Genomic DNA, 17,321 nt, shown 5'->3' with positions numbered 1-17,321 from the left:
CACTACTTTACATGATTCTACAGCTACACCTTCACCCACAACAGTGAGGATGACACCCAGCACAACACAGCAGCCTGTTATTTGGGGGCTCACTTGCAATATGCTGGGGCTCTCATGGTGGGCCTCAGCATATTGCAAGTGGGCCCCCAAATAATTGGCAAGACACTAGGGCCCAATCTAGGGCACCTTATGCCATATTACATTTATAATTGTATTAAATAGTTAAACTAAAACTAAGATCAGAGAACAAATTACTCCATTTTTAGCTTCACTGCATTGACTCCCGGTTGTTTTTAGGATTGCTTTTATAATTATTTGACTTGTGTTTATAAAGCTCTCAATGGTCTAGCACCTTCCTACCTACACGACTGCCTGCCTAGATATGTCCCCTCCCTATATGGCCCCCCTCAGATCCCCCACTGCTGACTTGCTCGATGTGCCTAACAAAATGGCACAAACTATGCTATACCTTCGACAGGCTGCCTCTGTAGACATGCCTTACTTCTACACTCTTGCTTTGAGTTGAGCTTTTAAAATACTTTTATTACTGCTATTATTTTAATGTTGTTTTATGCTTTTGCATTTATTTTTTCTCTATTGCTCTGTAAAGCACTTTGAGCTGCACTTCATGTCATGAAAGGTGCACATTTCTTTTTTTTAAATGTTTTTTTGTGGCTTTCGCCTTTATTTTATATTTTTTATGGAGGGACAGACAGTAGGCTGACAGGAAATGGGGAGAGAGATGGGGGGAAGACATGCAGTAAAGGCCGTCGGGATCGGGAGTCGAACCTGTGGCACACTGCCAGACTGGATTACCAGCCAAGGTGCCTGGACCATTGAGCCATGGCCCAGGCCAGGTGCACATTTCTATACGAATAAAGTTTTATTAATATCCCTAACCCTCTTAGGCATTTTTTTATACTTTGAAAAACATTTTAAATATGTGAAAATAGCTACAGTCTCAAGTTTTTGTTTTTCTGCCTTCATCAATATTTAAAATGTTTATGTAAAAAAAGTCATTGTCATGTGATGTTTTCAGTGTTTGTGATAGAGGGCGCTCTTCCGCAACCTGTGAGTTCATTCTACGGCTTCCGGATCAGATGCCAACAATATGTTAAATGTGAAATAATGTGAACAAAACAAATTGATGACCTACCGAATCAAATTATAGGATTTCACAGAAATACCCCTTTCTCTGCTTTCTGTTCCCATTTAGCATTTTTGGTGAAAACAAACTATATTCAACTGCCAATAACTAAAGAACAGAACACATGAGCTCCATATAGGCCTCCTCACCTCTGGGGTAAAGTCTGGGTTTCCGGTGGTCAGACTGGTGACGATCCAGATGTACCCAGCTCCCGTCAGGCCTAAGGAACGGGCCTCCTCCAGTATGTACCTGTCAAATACAGCACAGACAGAAGACAATTAACTACTAGTATAGAGCAGGGGTCTTCAACAAGGGGACCGGGACCACTTCAACCCTACCGTCAATATTTTGAGGCCGAAAATAGCAGATCTACAAGATCAAGGTGTTGTGAGCTTGTAGGAGTGAGCGATAGAGAGAGGGAGGAGAGAGAGAGAGAGAGAGAGAGAGATAGAGAGGGAGGGAGAGAGAGAGAGAGAGAGAGAGAGAGAGAGAGAGAGAGAGAGAGAGAGAGAGAGAGAGAGAGAGAGAGAGAGAGGGAGGGAGCGAGCTACGGAGACACATGGAAACAGAGACAGGATAATAAGCCATGAAGAATCATTTGGTGGAAGATTTGCCTAGCATCTGTGATATTTATCACAGTCACATTCTAAAAGGATGGGGCTGAAAATAGCCAGGGAGCCCTCAAATCCAGCCAATGCACTTTATTTTGTCCCATTTTCTTTATCAAGACCAGAACGACTCGTTTTCCATAAGCATGCTGTATGCGGGCCCTTACATTTCATCTCATCATAACATCCGTGTCCCCTAGTGTGTCTTATGTAGCCTGGTTAATAAACCAGACCGAATCAGCCGTTGGCAATTTTTTTTTGCCTGCCAGCGGATTAGGGTCTGGCGAGGCTCAGTAGCACGCCTCTTTCCTACAACCGAGAACAGGTCGGGCCAATCGGGACACGGTATGCAATATGGGCGGGCTTTGGTACAGTGACGTTCAATGCTTGAGACCTTTGACTGACAGTAGCTCTGACCAATTGCGTCGAAGAGAAAATGTTTGAACCCGCCCCCCGGGAAATGAAATCCAAGTGGAGCCAGCCCAGACTAATATACCGCGACAGTGTTGTGTGATATTAGTCTGGCTTATTAGCCAGGCTATGTCTTATGTACTTTACCACCGCTAAACCCTGTATCCCTAAACTTCTTTGCCTTTTTTTTTACTATTTTGCAAAACATTTTTGAATAGTAAAAATGGCCAGTCTACAAGCTCACAACGTGTCAATGTAGATTGGCTAGTTGAACAATTCAAAAATGTTTTTCAAAATAGTAAAAAAAAGGCAAAGAAGTTTAGGGATAAGGGGTTGAGCGGTGACGAAAATGGAGCCCTTGGTCCAAACACGATTCAAAACGTAGTGAGCTTGGAGATCGGCAAATTAAGAAAACTAAAAAACAATGAAATAATGTGCTTTTTTAGCATTTTAATAACACAGGTAACTGATCCCTATGTACATGACTGTGTGGCCATGCACCGTTCCAACCTGGTCGCCATAAGACAACGGTGATATTTATATAGAGCCTTTATCCAAGGTGCTTTATATTCACATTTGTTACAGCAAAAAGTAGAAAGTGCAGGCCTTTCTCAGTCAATGTAGACTTCCTTGGGCTGTAGATGTTGTTGTTTCATTTACAAAAAAACACACTTGTGTGAAGTGAGGGGCGCTCTTCATACATCATCATACATCATCATACACCACATTCTGTGCTCAGCCGATCAAATCATCATCACTATGTGGTACACACAAACACACAAAGCTGGCCAATCAAATCATCACAAATGTGGTACACACAAACACACAAAGCTGGGCATAGGCCCTCAAAAAATACAGTAGACTTTCTTTATATCATGGAATATAAGATCTGTGATGCAAGAAATAAAAATCACACTCATGTGCACCAAGATTTTGGGGGGCATGTTGATGTTCTCATATCCATGAGAAATTAATTTACAAAATGTATTTATATGAGCGAGATGACATCATTTACTACCCTAAATGAACATTAAAGTCCATAGACTTGGCTGGCAATGGGGAATTTATAATTATACCTGTAAAGGCTCTAAACAAACATCCATAGCTACATGACATAATTTCGGAAAGCCATGCATTGGAGGGGCAAGCACCCCTCAAAAAAGGGTATGAGGCATTTGACTAGGGATGGTTGAAGCAAGGTTTGGAGACAGGCTGATGTTGTTGTTGGCCGGAGTTGGTTCATGAAATTGGAAACCAACCGGTCTGGGAAGTTCTGTCAACACATTTCGAAGTTAACACTTGTCCCCTATCAAGGATTGGGATCATGGGGTGGCTTCAGATTGAATGAACTGAAGAAGGAGGCCACTTGTTGAGGTAACTCGGCCAGCACACTTTGGGCTAGAGCCTGTCTGGGAGCGTTCTGGAACTGTCTGAAGGGCACAAACTGGACGATGTCTCTCATGGCGGGCTCACCGGTCTCGGAGCGCAGACGACCGTCGTCTCCGTCCAGGAACTGCATGGCACCAAAGTCAGCCTCGCCCACCCCTACAATGATGATGGACATGGGCAGCTGGGAGGCGTTGACGATGGCGTTGCGCGTCCTGTCCATGTCTGTAATCACCCCGTCCGTGATGATGAGCAGGACAAAGTAGTTGGACGCCGTGGTCTGCTGGAGAGCCTGTCTGGCGAAGGAGGCCACGTGGTTGATGACGGGGGAGAAGTTGGTCGGACCGAAGAGCTTCACCTGCGACAAACACGCCCTGTAGGCTTCCACCACCCCTTCTATGCCTGCACAGAACGGGTTTGACGGGTTGAAATTCAAGGGGAACTCGTGGGAAACCTTCCACGACGGTGGAATCTTGGCCCCGAAGCCGAAAGCTGGGAACATATTGTCACTGTCGTAGTCCTGGATGACATTACCCACAGACCAGATGGCGGATAGGTACTCGTTGACATGGCGGATAGGTACTCGTTGACACCCTGCGGGCTGATGTGGTGGAGAGACTGGGGGGACCTGGGGTCGCCATTGGAGCCAGTGAAGTCAACCGCCACGGTGAAGTTGAGCTGACAGCCTCCCCTGATGTAATCCAGGAAGGTATATACCTTCACCACCTGGCAAAGCTTCACGCTAACGATGCCAGAGTTCTTATAGCTCAACTTCTTCTGTTTCTTTTTACGGTCGACGCATTCAAACTCCACCGGAGAGCTTCTGGAGGCTTTCAGAAGGTGTGAGAGTGAGGTATCAAAGTCCCCGATGAGGTGGTGTGGGCTGTGGATGTCGTGGTCGTAACACTTCACATGTATTGACCTCTCGAAGTCTCCTCTGCAGAGAGACTGTATCGGGATGCGGAATGGTCGCCATGTTGGATTCAGGCTGCTCTTCACCACCTCTGTTCTGTGGGCCAGCTGCCAGCCCTTCTTTGTGTGCTTGTAGAACTCCAGGTACGGGTCAAACTTGCTAAATACATCCTTGTTGTCAAGCTTCCTGGCTTCCACCTCAAAATTCACCCAACGGTTGTCTTTTATCTCTTCGGCACTGATACTGATGGTCGCTTTTCCAGCCGGCTTCTTGTTCCTCAGCACCAGCGGTCGCGTATATTTCCTAGCGGAAACCACCTGGCCCAGAGTACACTCCAGCTCTCCCAGGAAGTCGTCGTCGCTCAGGTCCACAGTCTTGTTGTCGATGTCATAGATCCCAAACTTCAGCTTCTGGACCGTCTCAAAGTGGTAATCGACCACAAACTTTCTGGCAAACCTCGGATTGAGGGAGTTGCGCACCGTCTCTGTGCGTCCCAGTTCACACCACTGGGACCTGGAGCCGCTGGTCAGCAGGACACACTTGGTGTCAGACTTTGAACAGAGGTCTCCGTTCAACAGATTGTCACAGCTGACGGTCAGCTCCACCTTGGTGGAACACTCAGCAGAAGCCATGTCCGTCCGCTCTCGGCAGACTGGTTGAGAAGTGGTAGTGTGGTAGTGTGGTGTGGTCCTACGGTTTAATCCAAGCTGCCTCAAGAATGCATCATCCAGTATGATGTCAGCCATCCCCAAATATGGAGTTTCTTTTCAGACAATCTTCTACTTTTTATGCTTTGGTGTGACACTGTAGTATGATAGTATACGTAGGTCATTCATTTGAAAAAAAATTAATCACGAAGTGAGGGGTGATCTTATCATCGTACATCATCATACATCCCGCCATGGGCTATTTCGTTTTTCCTCCTCCCACGCCGTGCCTTCCAACCAGAAGGAATGGCGAGGGAGTAGTGCTTTTTTATGCCTAGGACCCCCCCCCTCCCCTGTGTGTGTGTGTGTGTGTGTGTGTGTGTGTGTGTGTGTGTGTGTGTGTGTGTGTGTGTGTGTGTGTGTGTGTGTGTGTGTGTGTGTGTGTGTGTGTGTGTGTGTGTGTGTGTGTGTGTGTGTGTGTGTGTGTGTGCGTGCGTGCGTGCGTGCGTGCGTGCGTGCGTGTGTGCGTGCATGCGTGTGCTCGCGCTTGTTGAGCTCAACAAACCAATCAAATAATTTATCTACCAGCATAGATGTAGGAAAATAAAACGATTTACTACAGGACCTATTTATGGGCTAAAAGTTATAGATTATTTTTTGGTTCACAAAGTCAAGCTGTGAGTGACCAGCAATCACCCACCATCAGAGTTGCTGTCTATCTGGGCAAAGAGCAGTGGTGTAAAGTAACTAAGTACATTTAGTACTGTACTTAAGTAAAAAAAATATATATATGTACTTTTACTCCACTACAATTATTGAAAACTTTAGTTACTAGTAGTTACTTTGTAGATTTAGATAATTATTACAAAACATACATTAACCACTTCAGCCCTATATATATTTCTGCCATTTGAACATACGCTGCATCGCAACACATTGTGAGCTCGGCTGATTTCAAAACAAACTTGAAATGGGACATTTTGCACAATGAGTACTTTTAATGTGGCACCATGTGGTGCATGCATAGTCGAAGTGCTGTCTATCGTTGTTGTGGGGAGGAAACCTATTATGTCCAAAACTGTAGCTTTCCAGGAATCAACAATAGCAGATCTACAAGCCCGTAGATCTGCTGTTTTTGATGATTTTGTGGGACACTGTAGTATGTAGTAGTAAAAACAAACAAACATTAAAACTTAAAATATGGAGATGAGAGGTCCGACAGCCCCAATGTGCTATGATTAATGTAGAGAAGGAGAAGGTCCATCTTAATGCTCCCAAATATATGAATTTATTAAAGAGATAAGTGTTTTTACCGCCTCAATAAATACATCTTTTCACGTTATTTACCTATTTGATTCAGCACTAGGGATGTCCCCATCACATTATTTACCTATTTGATTCAGCACTAGGGATGTCCCCATCACGTTATTTACCTATTTGATTCAGCACTAGGGATGTCCCCATCACGTTATTTACCTATTTGATTCAGCACTAGGGATGTCCCCATCACGTTATTTACCTATTTGATTCAGCACTAGGGATGTCCCCATCACATTATTTACCTATTTGATTCAGCACTAGGGATGTCCCCATCACGTTATTTACCTATTTGATTCAGCACTAGGGATGTCCCCATCACATTATTTACCTATTTGATTCAGCACTAGGGATGTCCCCATCACGTTATTTACCTATTTGATTCAGCACTAGGGATGTCCCCATCACGTTATTTACCTATTTGATTCAGCACTAGGGATGTCCCCATCACGTTATTTACCTATTTGATTCAGCACTAGGGATGTCCCCATCACGTTATTTTGATTCAGCACTAGGGATGTCCCCATCACATTATTTTGCTCCCGATCCGATTCTGATCATTTGATTTTGAGTATCTGCCGATACCGATTTTTCCGGATCCGATATTTATATTTTTATAGAACACATATCACATTAGTATAATATCCAAAATCACAGACAATATCCAGTCCCCCTGAGTGAGCGGTATGATGTTTGCGAGACCAGAAACCCCGATGACCGTGGGATACGATACATCACTGAGGATACATCCCAGGTGCATCCATGCGATGTATTTTCATTCTGAGGTATTCTATTTATAGTGACTCATAGGAATAGACTATGTGACCAGGTATAGTCTGGTGACCACCGGAGAGACGGGTGACAGCCGGAATGTAGACGGCACCCCCGGGAGCAGTATGGGATGCAGGCCCCAGCCTGCATCCCATACTGCTCCCGGGGGAGGAAGTGAGGAGGAGGCCCAAAAACCTTCGATGAGGGCTTTAGGAGGGCCATTCGAGCCGCAAGTGGAGCCTGCAGTGCTACCGTTGCCCAGGTGGAGCCTGCAGAACCATTGCGGCTCAAGAATCCACCACTCCTGAATGAAGTGTCTGGTGCTGGGAGTCTGGTGGACCTGGTGAGACGTAGGAGGGGCCCGGACAGGAGTCAACCCACAGAGCCTAGTCCCTCCACATGCCAGAATTATACCTCTCAGTCCCGGCATAGTAGTTCCGGAGTGGTTCCAACGGATTGTGTGGCCCTGATCTTTCCCTAGTGGGTCTGATCGAGGGTAGCTACTGGGACGTAAGCCGGGACTTGATCACCCCGGCTGGGTCACCTGAGTGAGGGGTATGATGTCCGCGAGACCCGAAACCCCGATGACCTTGGGATACATCACTGAGGGTATACGTCCCAGATGCATCCATGCAATGTATTTTCGTTCTCATGTTATTCTTTAATATATATTCCTTTTTGTTATTGTGGCTACAATGTTGAGTCACCCAAACAAAATAATTGTACTCGTAGCGTGTACTTGTGTACTACAAGATGTAACAAATCAAATCTTGGAGACTTGAAGTGCATTTTATATTGTATTGTTTTGATTTGTCTACCCACACCAAGACAGAATGTCTACCGATTTTTCATTGAAATGGCTATAAATTATTGAGTCTTAAGACAGACACAAGCAGAGAGAGAGAGAGAGAGAGAGAGAGAGAGAGAAAGAGAGAGAGGGGGGGGGTGGTGGGACAGGTACACTCACATAGCTTCATCCTTGGAGCAGTATAGCAGGATGACAGGACTCTGGATCCTCTTCAGGGCGATGTGTGATTTAGAGTTCTGGTCCCCCCCGTCGACGGCGTCTAATGTCACCACACTCTGCAGGTCCCAGCGCACAAAGCTGTACAAGCAGTTTTAAAGGGTTAGTTTTTGGACTTAAAGCTGTAGGATATATTGCCATTAATATAGTGGTTGACAGTTGAAAATAAAAATAAATGTTTAAAAAACAAAAGGAGTTCCGGTCATTTGGCAGGGGTCTGGAGGCCACTCATAAAAAATAAATTCACCAACAAAACTAGCATTATTTCTTATTGTTGACCTATTTCTACCATATAGAGCAACTTTCATTCAACTCTGACCCCTCACATGGAACTATTTTTTTAAACTATCACTATGCCAGCAGTAGCAGCACAAAACAATAGCTCCATGTGATAGAGGGGTCAAAGTCATAGAGTAATAAAAGGATAGAGGCCGAACCGGAGCAATATTAGCTGCTCAGTGGCATTTTGAAGCACCTGGAAGAACGCTCTACTTCCAGCACTCAATGTTAAACTCCAGCGGCACGGGGTTTCCTCTTCATAAATCAACGGGTCCGCCTGCAGTCCCACCTCTGACCAGTAGGGCCGAGTGCTTCAACGTTGGAGAGCCTCATTGGGGGCTTGGTCAAAGTAGTTGCACGATAGAAATAGGTCAACAATAAAAAAGGACGCTAGTTTTGTGGATTTTCTAGTTTTGTGGATTAATTTATTTCTAATGCGTGGCCCCCAGACCCTGACCAAATGATGGGAAGTGGGAACCAAAACCAGAACTCCCACCATGGGACTCAGGCAACCAATTAATGCTTTTGCAACCACTATATTATTGGCAAGTATTTCCTACAGCTTTAAGTCCAAAAATCTGAACTAACCCTTTTCAGCATAAAAGGAGTTCTTAGGGAAAACATATGCTTTTTTTTTATCTACAAATGAAAAACAAACAGGGACAGAACTTCACACACAAGCCTAATCCATGGCTCAATTTGAAGCTCAAAATTCGATTCAATATTCGATTTTTATATTTAATTCTAATTATTAGGATATTGATTATTGATTTATAAAGAAAAAAACGTATCCGTAACTATCCGTTTTATTTGAATAAGAAATATAAATAACAACTGATAATCTAGAATAATATAATGTTTAACATGAAAATTATTATTATTATTACTTTGGGGTTTTATGAAATGTCATTGACATCAGATTCAGATTCACATTCACTTTAGATTTTTCTTTAAGAAGATTAGTTTAACATTTAATTTAATTAGTTACGTTTTTTCGGTAGCCTACAACAAAACAATCCCCTACCCTCACACTTGGAACTTTGACTCCTTCTCACTTATACTCACCATACAGGCATTTGTAAAACATTGTAATAACAACTTTGAAAGGGTTGACTTCACAAATGTAAAAAAAATAATAAAAAAAGGTATATAACAATAAAAGAGGGAAGAAAGTACATAAATGGTGCATTACATGAGACTAAAGAGTGAATGATAATATTGTTGTTGTAAAGGAATATGGTAATAAAGATGAGAAATTGATGCGTAGAAACATTTGTAGTGACAGGAGATAAAAAGAAAGGAGGAAGGAAACAATTAAAGCAGTGGTTTTCAACCAGTGGTCCGGGGACCACCAGTGGTCCTTGAGGAGGTTCCAGGTGGTCCCCAGCTAAATGATGGAGAGTTGGTAACCAAATAGACCCTTAGAGACATTTAACTCTTGAGAGCTTAAAATTAAACCAAATAGACCCTTACGGGTTAATTTGGTTCATTTGTATGATCTCAAGAGTTACATTATTGTTGAACATCACTAGTATTAGCATTAGTAGCATTACTCAATTCAAGTCTACACAATTAGAGAATGTAGAAGAATTGTTATTTTCTCTCTACTATGGTGCTACCAACATCAATACAACATGGAATTGTGGACAAAATCTTATTCAACGACAACAAAATATTCTACGTTGTGGGTCTGAGAGGTTTAATGTCATCAAATGGTGGTCCGCGGCTCAAATGCCCCATAAATAATGGGCCTTGGCATGATAAATGTTGAAAGCCACTGAATTAAAGGGTTAAAGAAGGGGGTGGTGGTGGTGGTGGTGGTGGTGTGCAGGGCAGGGCAGGAGGGAAATACAAAAGTTGAGAGGTAAAGCCGTATCAGGAAGCCTTGACAGGTTGTTAAAGGAGAATTCCGGATTAACCATGTTGTCTTACCTTATTCTGATGTTATTATATCCAATAACGAGTGGTACAGGTGAAACATTACATAACAACATCCATAGTGCACCGCAGCTCCGACCGGGCACGCAGGGTCATACGCTAAATCGTTAATTTTGATCGCTCAAAATTTATTTTTCTTTCTGCACATCTTCCTTTCATAATGACCAAATGAGATGCACAGTGTTTTGTCCCAAAGGGGCTTCTGTAAGAAGGCAGAACGAGCCTATGACGCAGCGTGCATGTTCTGAGCTAAGGTGCGTTGTCTTCTAGATGGATTTATTTTTATTTAATCATTTTTTTTTAACTCTACCACTGGTTGTTGACTATAATAACATCAGGTTATGGTAAGAAGCACTGGTCAGGAATTCTTCTTTAAAGGTCTGTTGACATTGTTTTAGCCTTCTTCTTTTTAGGTTTTCGGACCACAATTCCACCCAGAAAACCCGGATTTTCTGAATAATTAGAATCAAATATTGCTCTGATTTGCCTGTGGACGGTGATGTCCCATGTGATCCCTCAGTGACACCTGCTGCCAAATTGTTGTTTTTTCATTGCAGCTCAAAAGGCTTCAGAACACAGAGAAAACACCAGACCACAGAAAATCCACCGAATGTTCAACGTTCAGGTTGTTTGGGTGTAATTGAGGTCATAAAACCTAAAAGAAAAATGATAAATTAAAATCAATGAAAATGAATGTCATGAAAGCTTTATGGTAAGTTACTACGAGACCCCGGGACGAAGTCAATCCTCGTGGAGAGCATCGCAGGGCGTATTCGTATTAGATTTTCTCCAGGTTTACAGTAAGAATAACATTGCATCTTTCAACCAAAGGTCTGGTTTATGCGGCAATGGTGAAGGATTCTCCTTCGTGCGAGTAGTGATAGGAAGGCTATACCATTCTGGGCTTTTTTGTTACACGTTAGGTATTTAGGGAGTACACCAAAGATTGCCACTTCAGGACAAGGTTGTATATTTTGGGAAAGGAGGAATTGTGTGACTGGACAACGTGACAGATCTGGAAATACCTGGAAATAACAGCGTTTGGAAGAATGAGTTTGGCTGGCGCTTCCCTGAAATCAGCAAAAATACCATTAATATAAAGATCCCCTACTAATCCATACATGGGCAACTGGCGGCCCCCACCTTCACTTAATGCGGCCCACAGGTTAATAGGTTAATTACTTAATTTATTATATTAGTAGCTCAATTGACTAGTATTAAAATGTCATTGTCTTTTTTGTATTTGTATTTAAGTTTATAAAGTTAACATAAGTATAACTAAATTAATTAGACATTAAATACACATTTTACTAAGTAGCAAAACATAATTCAGGAAAAATAATTCAAAAATAGCAGATCTACAAGCACAACATGCGTCGCACTGTGACATATTTTGAGCTTGTAGATTGGATATTTTTGCTAATTTTCATTTTCATTCATTTACGAAAAAAGTAAAAATACGGAGATAAGAGGCTTGTGCCCTCTGGAGAGTGTGGACATATAGTGGCCCTCTCCATCATCAAAGTTGCCCACCCCTGCTGGCCTAATGTAACGAGTCCTGACCTGTACCACAGAGAGGAAGTTGGGTCCAGGAGAAAACAAGACAAGTGCCCTATATGTAATACAAATTACATATAGGGCTGTAGAAACATAGTTCTTGAAGGCCGAATGAGGACTTGAATGGTGACCATATTTCCAGTGTGTTCATGAGAATAGTGTTTCTGGGAGATGTGTAGGTTGGTTTTAATTAGAGCAAGTAAGGATGCATCCAGGCATGAACTGGCTTCATTTCGGCTGTGAACCCAACAGACCAACTCAGAAATATTAGCAGCCCAGTACGGTAGTAATAATTAATTTAACTTGGGGAGGGCAAGTCCTCCATCAGGTCTGGGTTTTTCTTTAAGTTATACAACAACAACAACAACAACAACCACATGATGGAGAGCCCTGTTACCTGGCTGTTCCCCAACTCCAAGGGGTTTCCATCAAAAAGTTGGATGACATGAACACAATGTGATGGTATGCATGGTGTACACACATACTCACGTGAGTATGTGTGTTAGTTTTAGTTTATTAGTTGAAATTCTGAATTCAATATTTATTTTCTTTTTTCTGGAAAAAAGGTAGACTGAAGCCTACCATTTATATATATATATATATATATATTCAATGTTAATAAAATATACAATACTTTTAAAACAATATGCTAAAAATAGCGACAATAGTTTTAATAAAGATAACCATTTATAGATAGTTAAGTGTGTGTGTGTGTGTGTGTGTGTGTGTCTGTGTGTGTGTGTGTGTGTGTGTGTGTGTGTGTGTGTGTGTGTGTGTGTGTGTGTGTGTACCTGTGGTCCACGGTGCCGCGCAGCGTGCTGATGAAGTCCTGGTATCCAGGGAACTTGGAGGTAACGATGGAGAAGACGTGCCAGTCATACTCCTCCATGATGGCCAGCATCAGCAGAGCCTCCTGCTGCAGAGCCGCCCCGAACTGGAAGAACGTAGACTTCTCGTCCTGCATGCCGGGAGGAAGAAAGAAGGAGAGGCCAAACCACCCAACGTTACTTTAGTGCTTCATTTGTTTGCGCATGTACGTACAAGGTGAGGGTGATGATTTACACTAAGTTATAGCCTCGGAAACCCATGCAGACATTTTTATTTCCAGGAAGAAAAAAGTTTTAAAAAAGTTTAAAAAAAAAAAAGTTAAAGGCAGGTGCGAGAGGACAGAATGAAAGTCCATATATTGGGGAGGATACGTTATTAACTGTTGAAGGGAAATTAAGAACAACAGCTGCTCTCATCAGCATTCACATTCACACAATAAATAATAAAAGACATAAACTTAACATAACATCTAAAGTGCATCAGTCCCCTCGATTAAATGCCCCCTAAGCATTGTAAAGCTTAATGCCCTCCTGTGCCTCACTCTCAGTGGTACATTTTGCCATAGTGAGTCTCTCACTGAACGTGCTCCTTCTGTTGACCAGTCCATCACGGAGAGAGAGAGAGAGAGTGAGAGACCTTGTCCATGATGGCATGGAAATGAAAAGGCTCGCACGCTGATAGAAGGACATTGAGGCTAATTGGAAGCAAAACATATTCATCTTTTGTAATGAATTACAAAAGTGAAAAAGGTGACACAGGGAGCGGACGTTTGGCTCCTCAGACCACTGAACACTGAATGCAGGTTGCCCATGTTGGCTATAAGAAGGCAGTCAGCCAATTAGAGGTAACCATGTTGGCTATCAGAAGGCAGTCAGCCAATTAGAGGTAACCATGTTGGCTATAAGAAGGCAGTCAGCCTATTAGAGGTAACCAATGGTAATGGAGCTGATCGAAGGCACAGAGTGTCAATCAGCTCATCATCATCACGGTTGTGGCCAAAGAGGGCTTGCAAGGAAATAGTACACACCCGATATAACCACCCATGTCTGTCTGTCTGTCTGTCTGTCTGTCTGTCTGTCTGTCTGTCTGTCTGTCTGTCTGTCTGTCTGTCTGGTTCACTATCACACCACCACACTGAGGTGAGAGACAGACCTGTGGTCAGTCACAAAATATACACCAGTTAACCACTCAAAACCCAGACTTGATGAACTGGACCTGAGTTGACAGTCACATTCAGAGAGAGAGAAAGCTGTTCCACACAGTCCACAAGAAAAGGCTTCAAGGGAAGATCCGAGTCAGGATCAAAGCTAGAAACTATACAATGTACTCTTAAGTCTGTTGAAACATTGATTGTGTACCAAAATCCCCACACAGCTTCTTCTTGCAGACTCAAGAAACAAGGAGGAACAATATCATGTCTCGTCTCGTCTCCCTGTTGAACTTTTGCTTCATATCAGCAGAACATAATGCTATAAATATCATGGACTAACTTTGTAATCCTGCTGTGTTTGTGTTTTTCTCACACACAAACGCATAACACACAACAACACAACGCCACAGCAGTGCACAGAGTCTACCGTCAGTCTTTAAAAGACTTGCGAGCCAAAATTATGCAGGGGCCAGGAGGAGTAGTATATAGTGAGCCATCTTACCGGGATAAAAACCCGGAAAGCTGGAATAAACAGTGAAATAAGTTACTAATGATTGCAGTGAGCAATGAGCTGCTCTGCTCCCTTCAGGAAACAACACATAAACACAGCTTGAGAGAGAGAGAGAGAGAGAGAGAGAGAGAGAGAGAGAGAGAGAGAGAGAGAGAGAAGAGAGAGAGAGAGAGAGAGAGACAGAGAGAGAGAGAGAGAGAGAGAGAGAGAGAGAGAGAGAGAGAGAGAGAGAGAGAGAGAGAGAGAGAGAGAAGAGAGAGAGAGAGAGAGAGAGAGAGAAGGGTGGTGTGGTAACAGCCTCACTAGCAAACCTAAAAGTATCAAACAGGAAAGCCAGAAAAAATGTTGAGAATGACAAATGGTACGATAATGACTGCAAGAATCTCAGGAAAAAATTAAGGAAACTATCAAACCAAAAACACAGAGACCCAGACAACCACAACACACGTCTCCAATATGGGGAAACACTGAAACAATACAAGAATACAGTAAGAGAAAAAAGAGATCAACATGTTAGAAACCAACTGCAAGATATTGAGGATTCCATACAGACAAACAGCTTCTGGGAAAACTGGAACAGACTTAATAAGCTAAAACAGGACGAACTACCCATCCAAAATGGAGATATATGGGTGAACCATTTTTCTAGCCTCTTTGGCCCAATCGAGAAGAACAAAGAGCAAAAACAAATATAGATAAACTACAAAACCTAGAGTCAGCCATAAAAGACTACCAGAATCCACTAGATTCCCAAATCAACCTAAAAGAACTACAAGACAAAATAAAAACACTTAAAACCAAGAAGGCCTGTGGGGCAGACGGTATTCTAAATGAAATGATAAAATTCACCGACCTCAAATTCCAACTGGCCATACTAAAACTCCTAAATATCGTGCTCAGCTCTGGGATCTTCCCCAGCGCATGGAACCAAGGGCTGATAACGCCACTCCACAAAAGTGGAGACAAATATGACCCAAATAACTACCGCGGGATCTGTGTAAACAGCAACCTCGGAAAGATCCTCTGCATGATCCTCAACCACAGAATTTTAAACTTCCTCACAGAAAGCAATGTCCTGAGCAAATCACAAATTGGCTTTCTACCAAAATATCGCACAACAGACCACATTTACACTCTAAACACCCTAATTGACAACCAAATAAACAAAAACAAAAGCAAATTATTCTCATGCTTTGTCGACTTCAAAAAAGCATTCGATTCAATTTGGCATGAGGGTCTGATGTACAAACTATTGGAAAGTGGCATTGGGGGGAAAACCTATGACATCATAAAATCAATGTACACTAACAACAAATGCGCAGTTAAAATAGGCGAAAAGCACACAGACTTTTTCCCCCAAAGCCGAGGAGTTAGACAGGGATGCAGCCTGAGTCCAACACTCTTCAACATATATATCAACGAATTAGCAAAAACGTTAGAACAGTCCACAGCTCCAGGCATCCCCTTGGCAAACACAGAAATCAAATGCTTACTTTTCGCAGATGACCTGCTGCTGCTGTCTCCAACCAAGGAAGGACTACAGCAGCAACTTGATCTCCTACACAAATTCTCCCAGACATGGGCCATGACAGTGAACCTAACTAAGACTAAAATCATGATATTTCAAAAAAGATCCAGCCGCCAAAACCATCAATTTTTCCTAAATACAATCCCACTAGAACAAACAAAAAACTATACCTACCTTGGCCTAAACATCAGCAGCACAGGGAACTACAACCAAGCTGTAAAGGACCTGAGAGACAAGGCAAGAAGGGCATTCTATGCTATCAAAAGAAACATCAAAATAGACATCCCAATAAAAACCTGGCATAAAATACTGGACTCTGTGATAGAACCAATTTCCCTCTATGGTTGTGAGATCTGGGGACCATTAGCAAACCATGACCTTGAAAAATGGGATAAACACCAAACCGAGACCCTACACACAGAATTCTGCAAATCCATTCTCCGTACCCAGCGAAAAACACCAAATAATGCATGCAGGGCAGAATTAGGACGATACCCACTCATAATCAAAATAAAAAAGAGAGCACTTAAGTTCTACAACCACCTAAAAGAAAGCGACCTAGATGCACTCCATAAAAAGGCACTCACACACAGCGAAACTCTAGAGAGATGCCCCCTCAGCCAGCTGGCCCTGGAACTCCGGGCACAAACACAAACAGAGCCACGAGATAGAAAACCCATTGGACTAAACCAAATTATAAAACAGCAAAAGGAAAACTACCTGACACATTGGAAAGAAGCAACACAAAAGCAGAGTAAACTAGACAGAGAATACGCAGTGGCAGAATACCTGAGCACCGTGACCGACCCAAAAAAAAGAAAAATCCTAACTAGGTACAGACTCAGTGAGCACAGTCTTGCGATCGAGAAAGGCCGTCATAGGCAGACCTGTATCCCGAGAGAAGACAGACTATGCACCCACTGCACACAAAATGAAGTGGAAACCGAGCTACACTTCCTAACCATCTGTCCATTGTACCAAGACATCAGAGACACATACTTCCCACAGATTACAACCACACACGGAGATTTTGAAAACATGACCAATGACAAAAAACTCCCATATCTGCTGGGCGAAGTACAACAATGTGCAAACACAGCAGCAAGATTTGTGAGTTGCTGTGATAGGAGAAGGATATCAAACGGAACACAACCACCCTAAAGACTAATCATTGTTTAGATTCCTGCACTATACCTGCATCCAGCGATCTTGGTACAATATAGAAATTGATCTATCGAAGATTCTGACGTTCAAATGTACATATTTTTTGTTTTGATTGTATTGCTGTATTGTTGTATTGTGCTTT

General features: G+C 42.7%; 2 protein-coding genes across 2 annotated transcripts in view; both read right to left on the bottom strand.

Annotated features, from left to right (window-relative positions):
- Nucleotides 1-17,321, bottom strand: part of LOC306922397 (glutamate receptor ionotropic, NMDA 2A-like) — a gene marked incomplete at both ends in the record, with an annotated part of 199,283 nt that overhangs the window by 88,632 nt on the left and 93,330 nt on the right. Inside the window, 3 exon segments of the mRNA XM_079499963.1 lie at nucleotides 1,297-1,396; nucleotides 8,168-8,305; nucleotides 12,790-12,956. Of these exon segments, the coding sequence (XP_079356089.1) occupies nucleotides 1,297-1,396; nucleotides 8,168-8,305; nucleotides 12,790-12,956 (405 nt within the window).
- On the bottom strand, nucleotides 3,476-5,097 carry LOC306922106 (copine-3-like; the record flags this gene model as incomplete). Its single annotated transcript, XM_079499499.1, is given in 2 exon segments — nucleotides 3,476-4,120; nucleotides 4,123-5,097. Coding segments are annotated over 2 exon segments (1,620 nt in total).

This window comes from Electrona antarctica (genome assembly GCF_951216825.1).
Source record: "Electrona antarctica genome assembly, chromosome: 4".
Lineage (NCBI taxonomy): Eukaryota > Metazoa > Chordata > Actinopteri > Myctophiformes > Myctophidae > Electrona > Electrona antarctica.
Note: the sequence above shows the minus strand (reverse complement) of the source record. Positions and strands in the feature narration are given on the sequence as shown.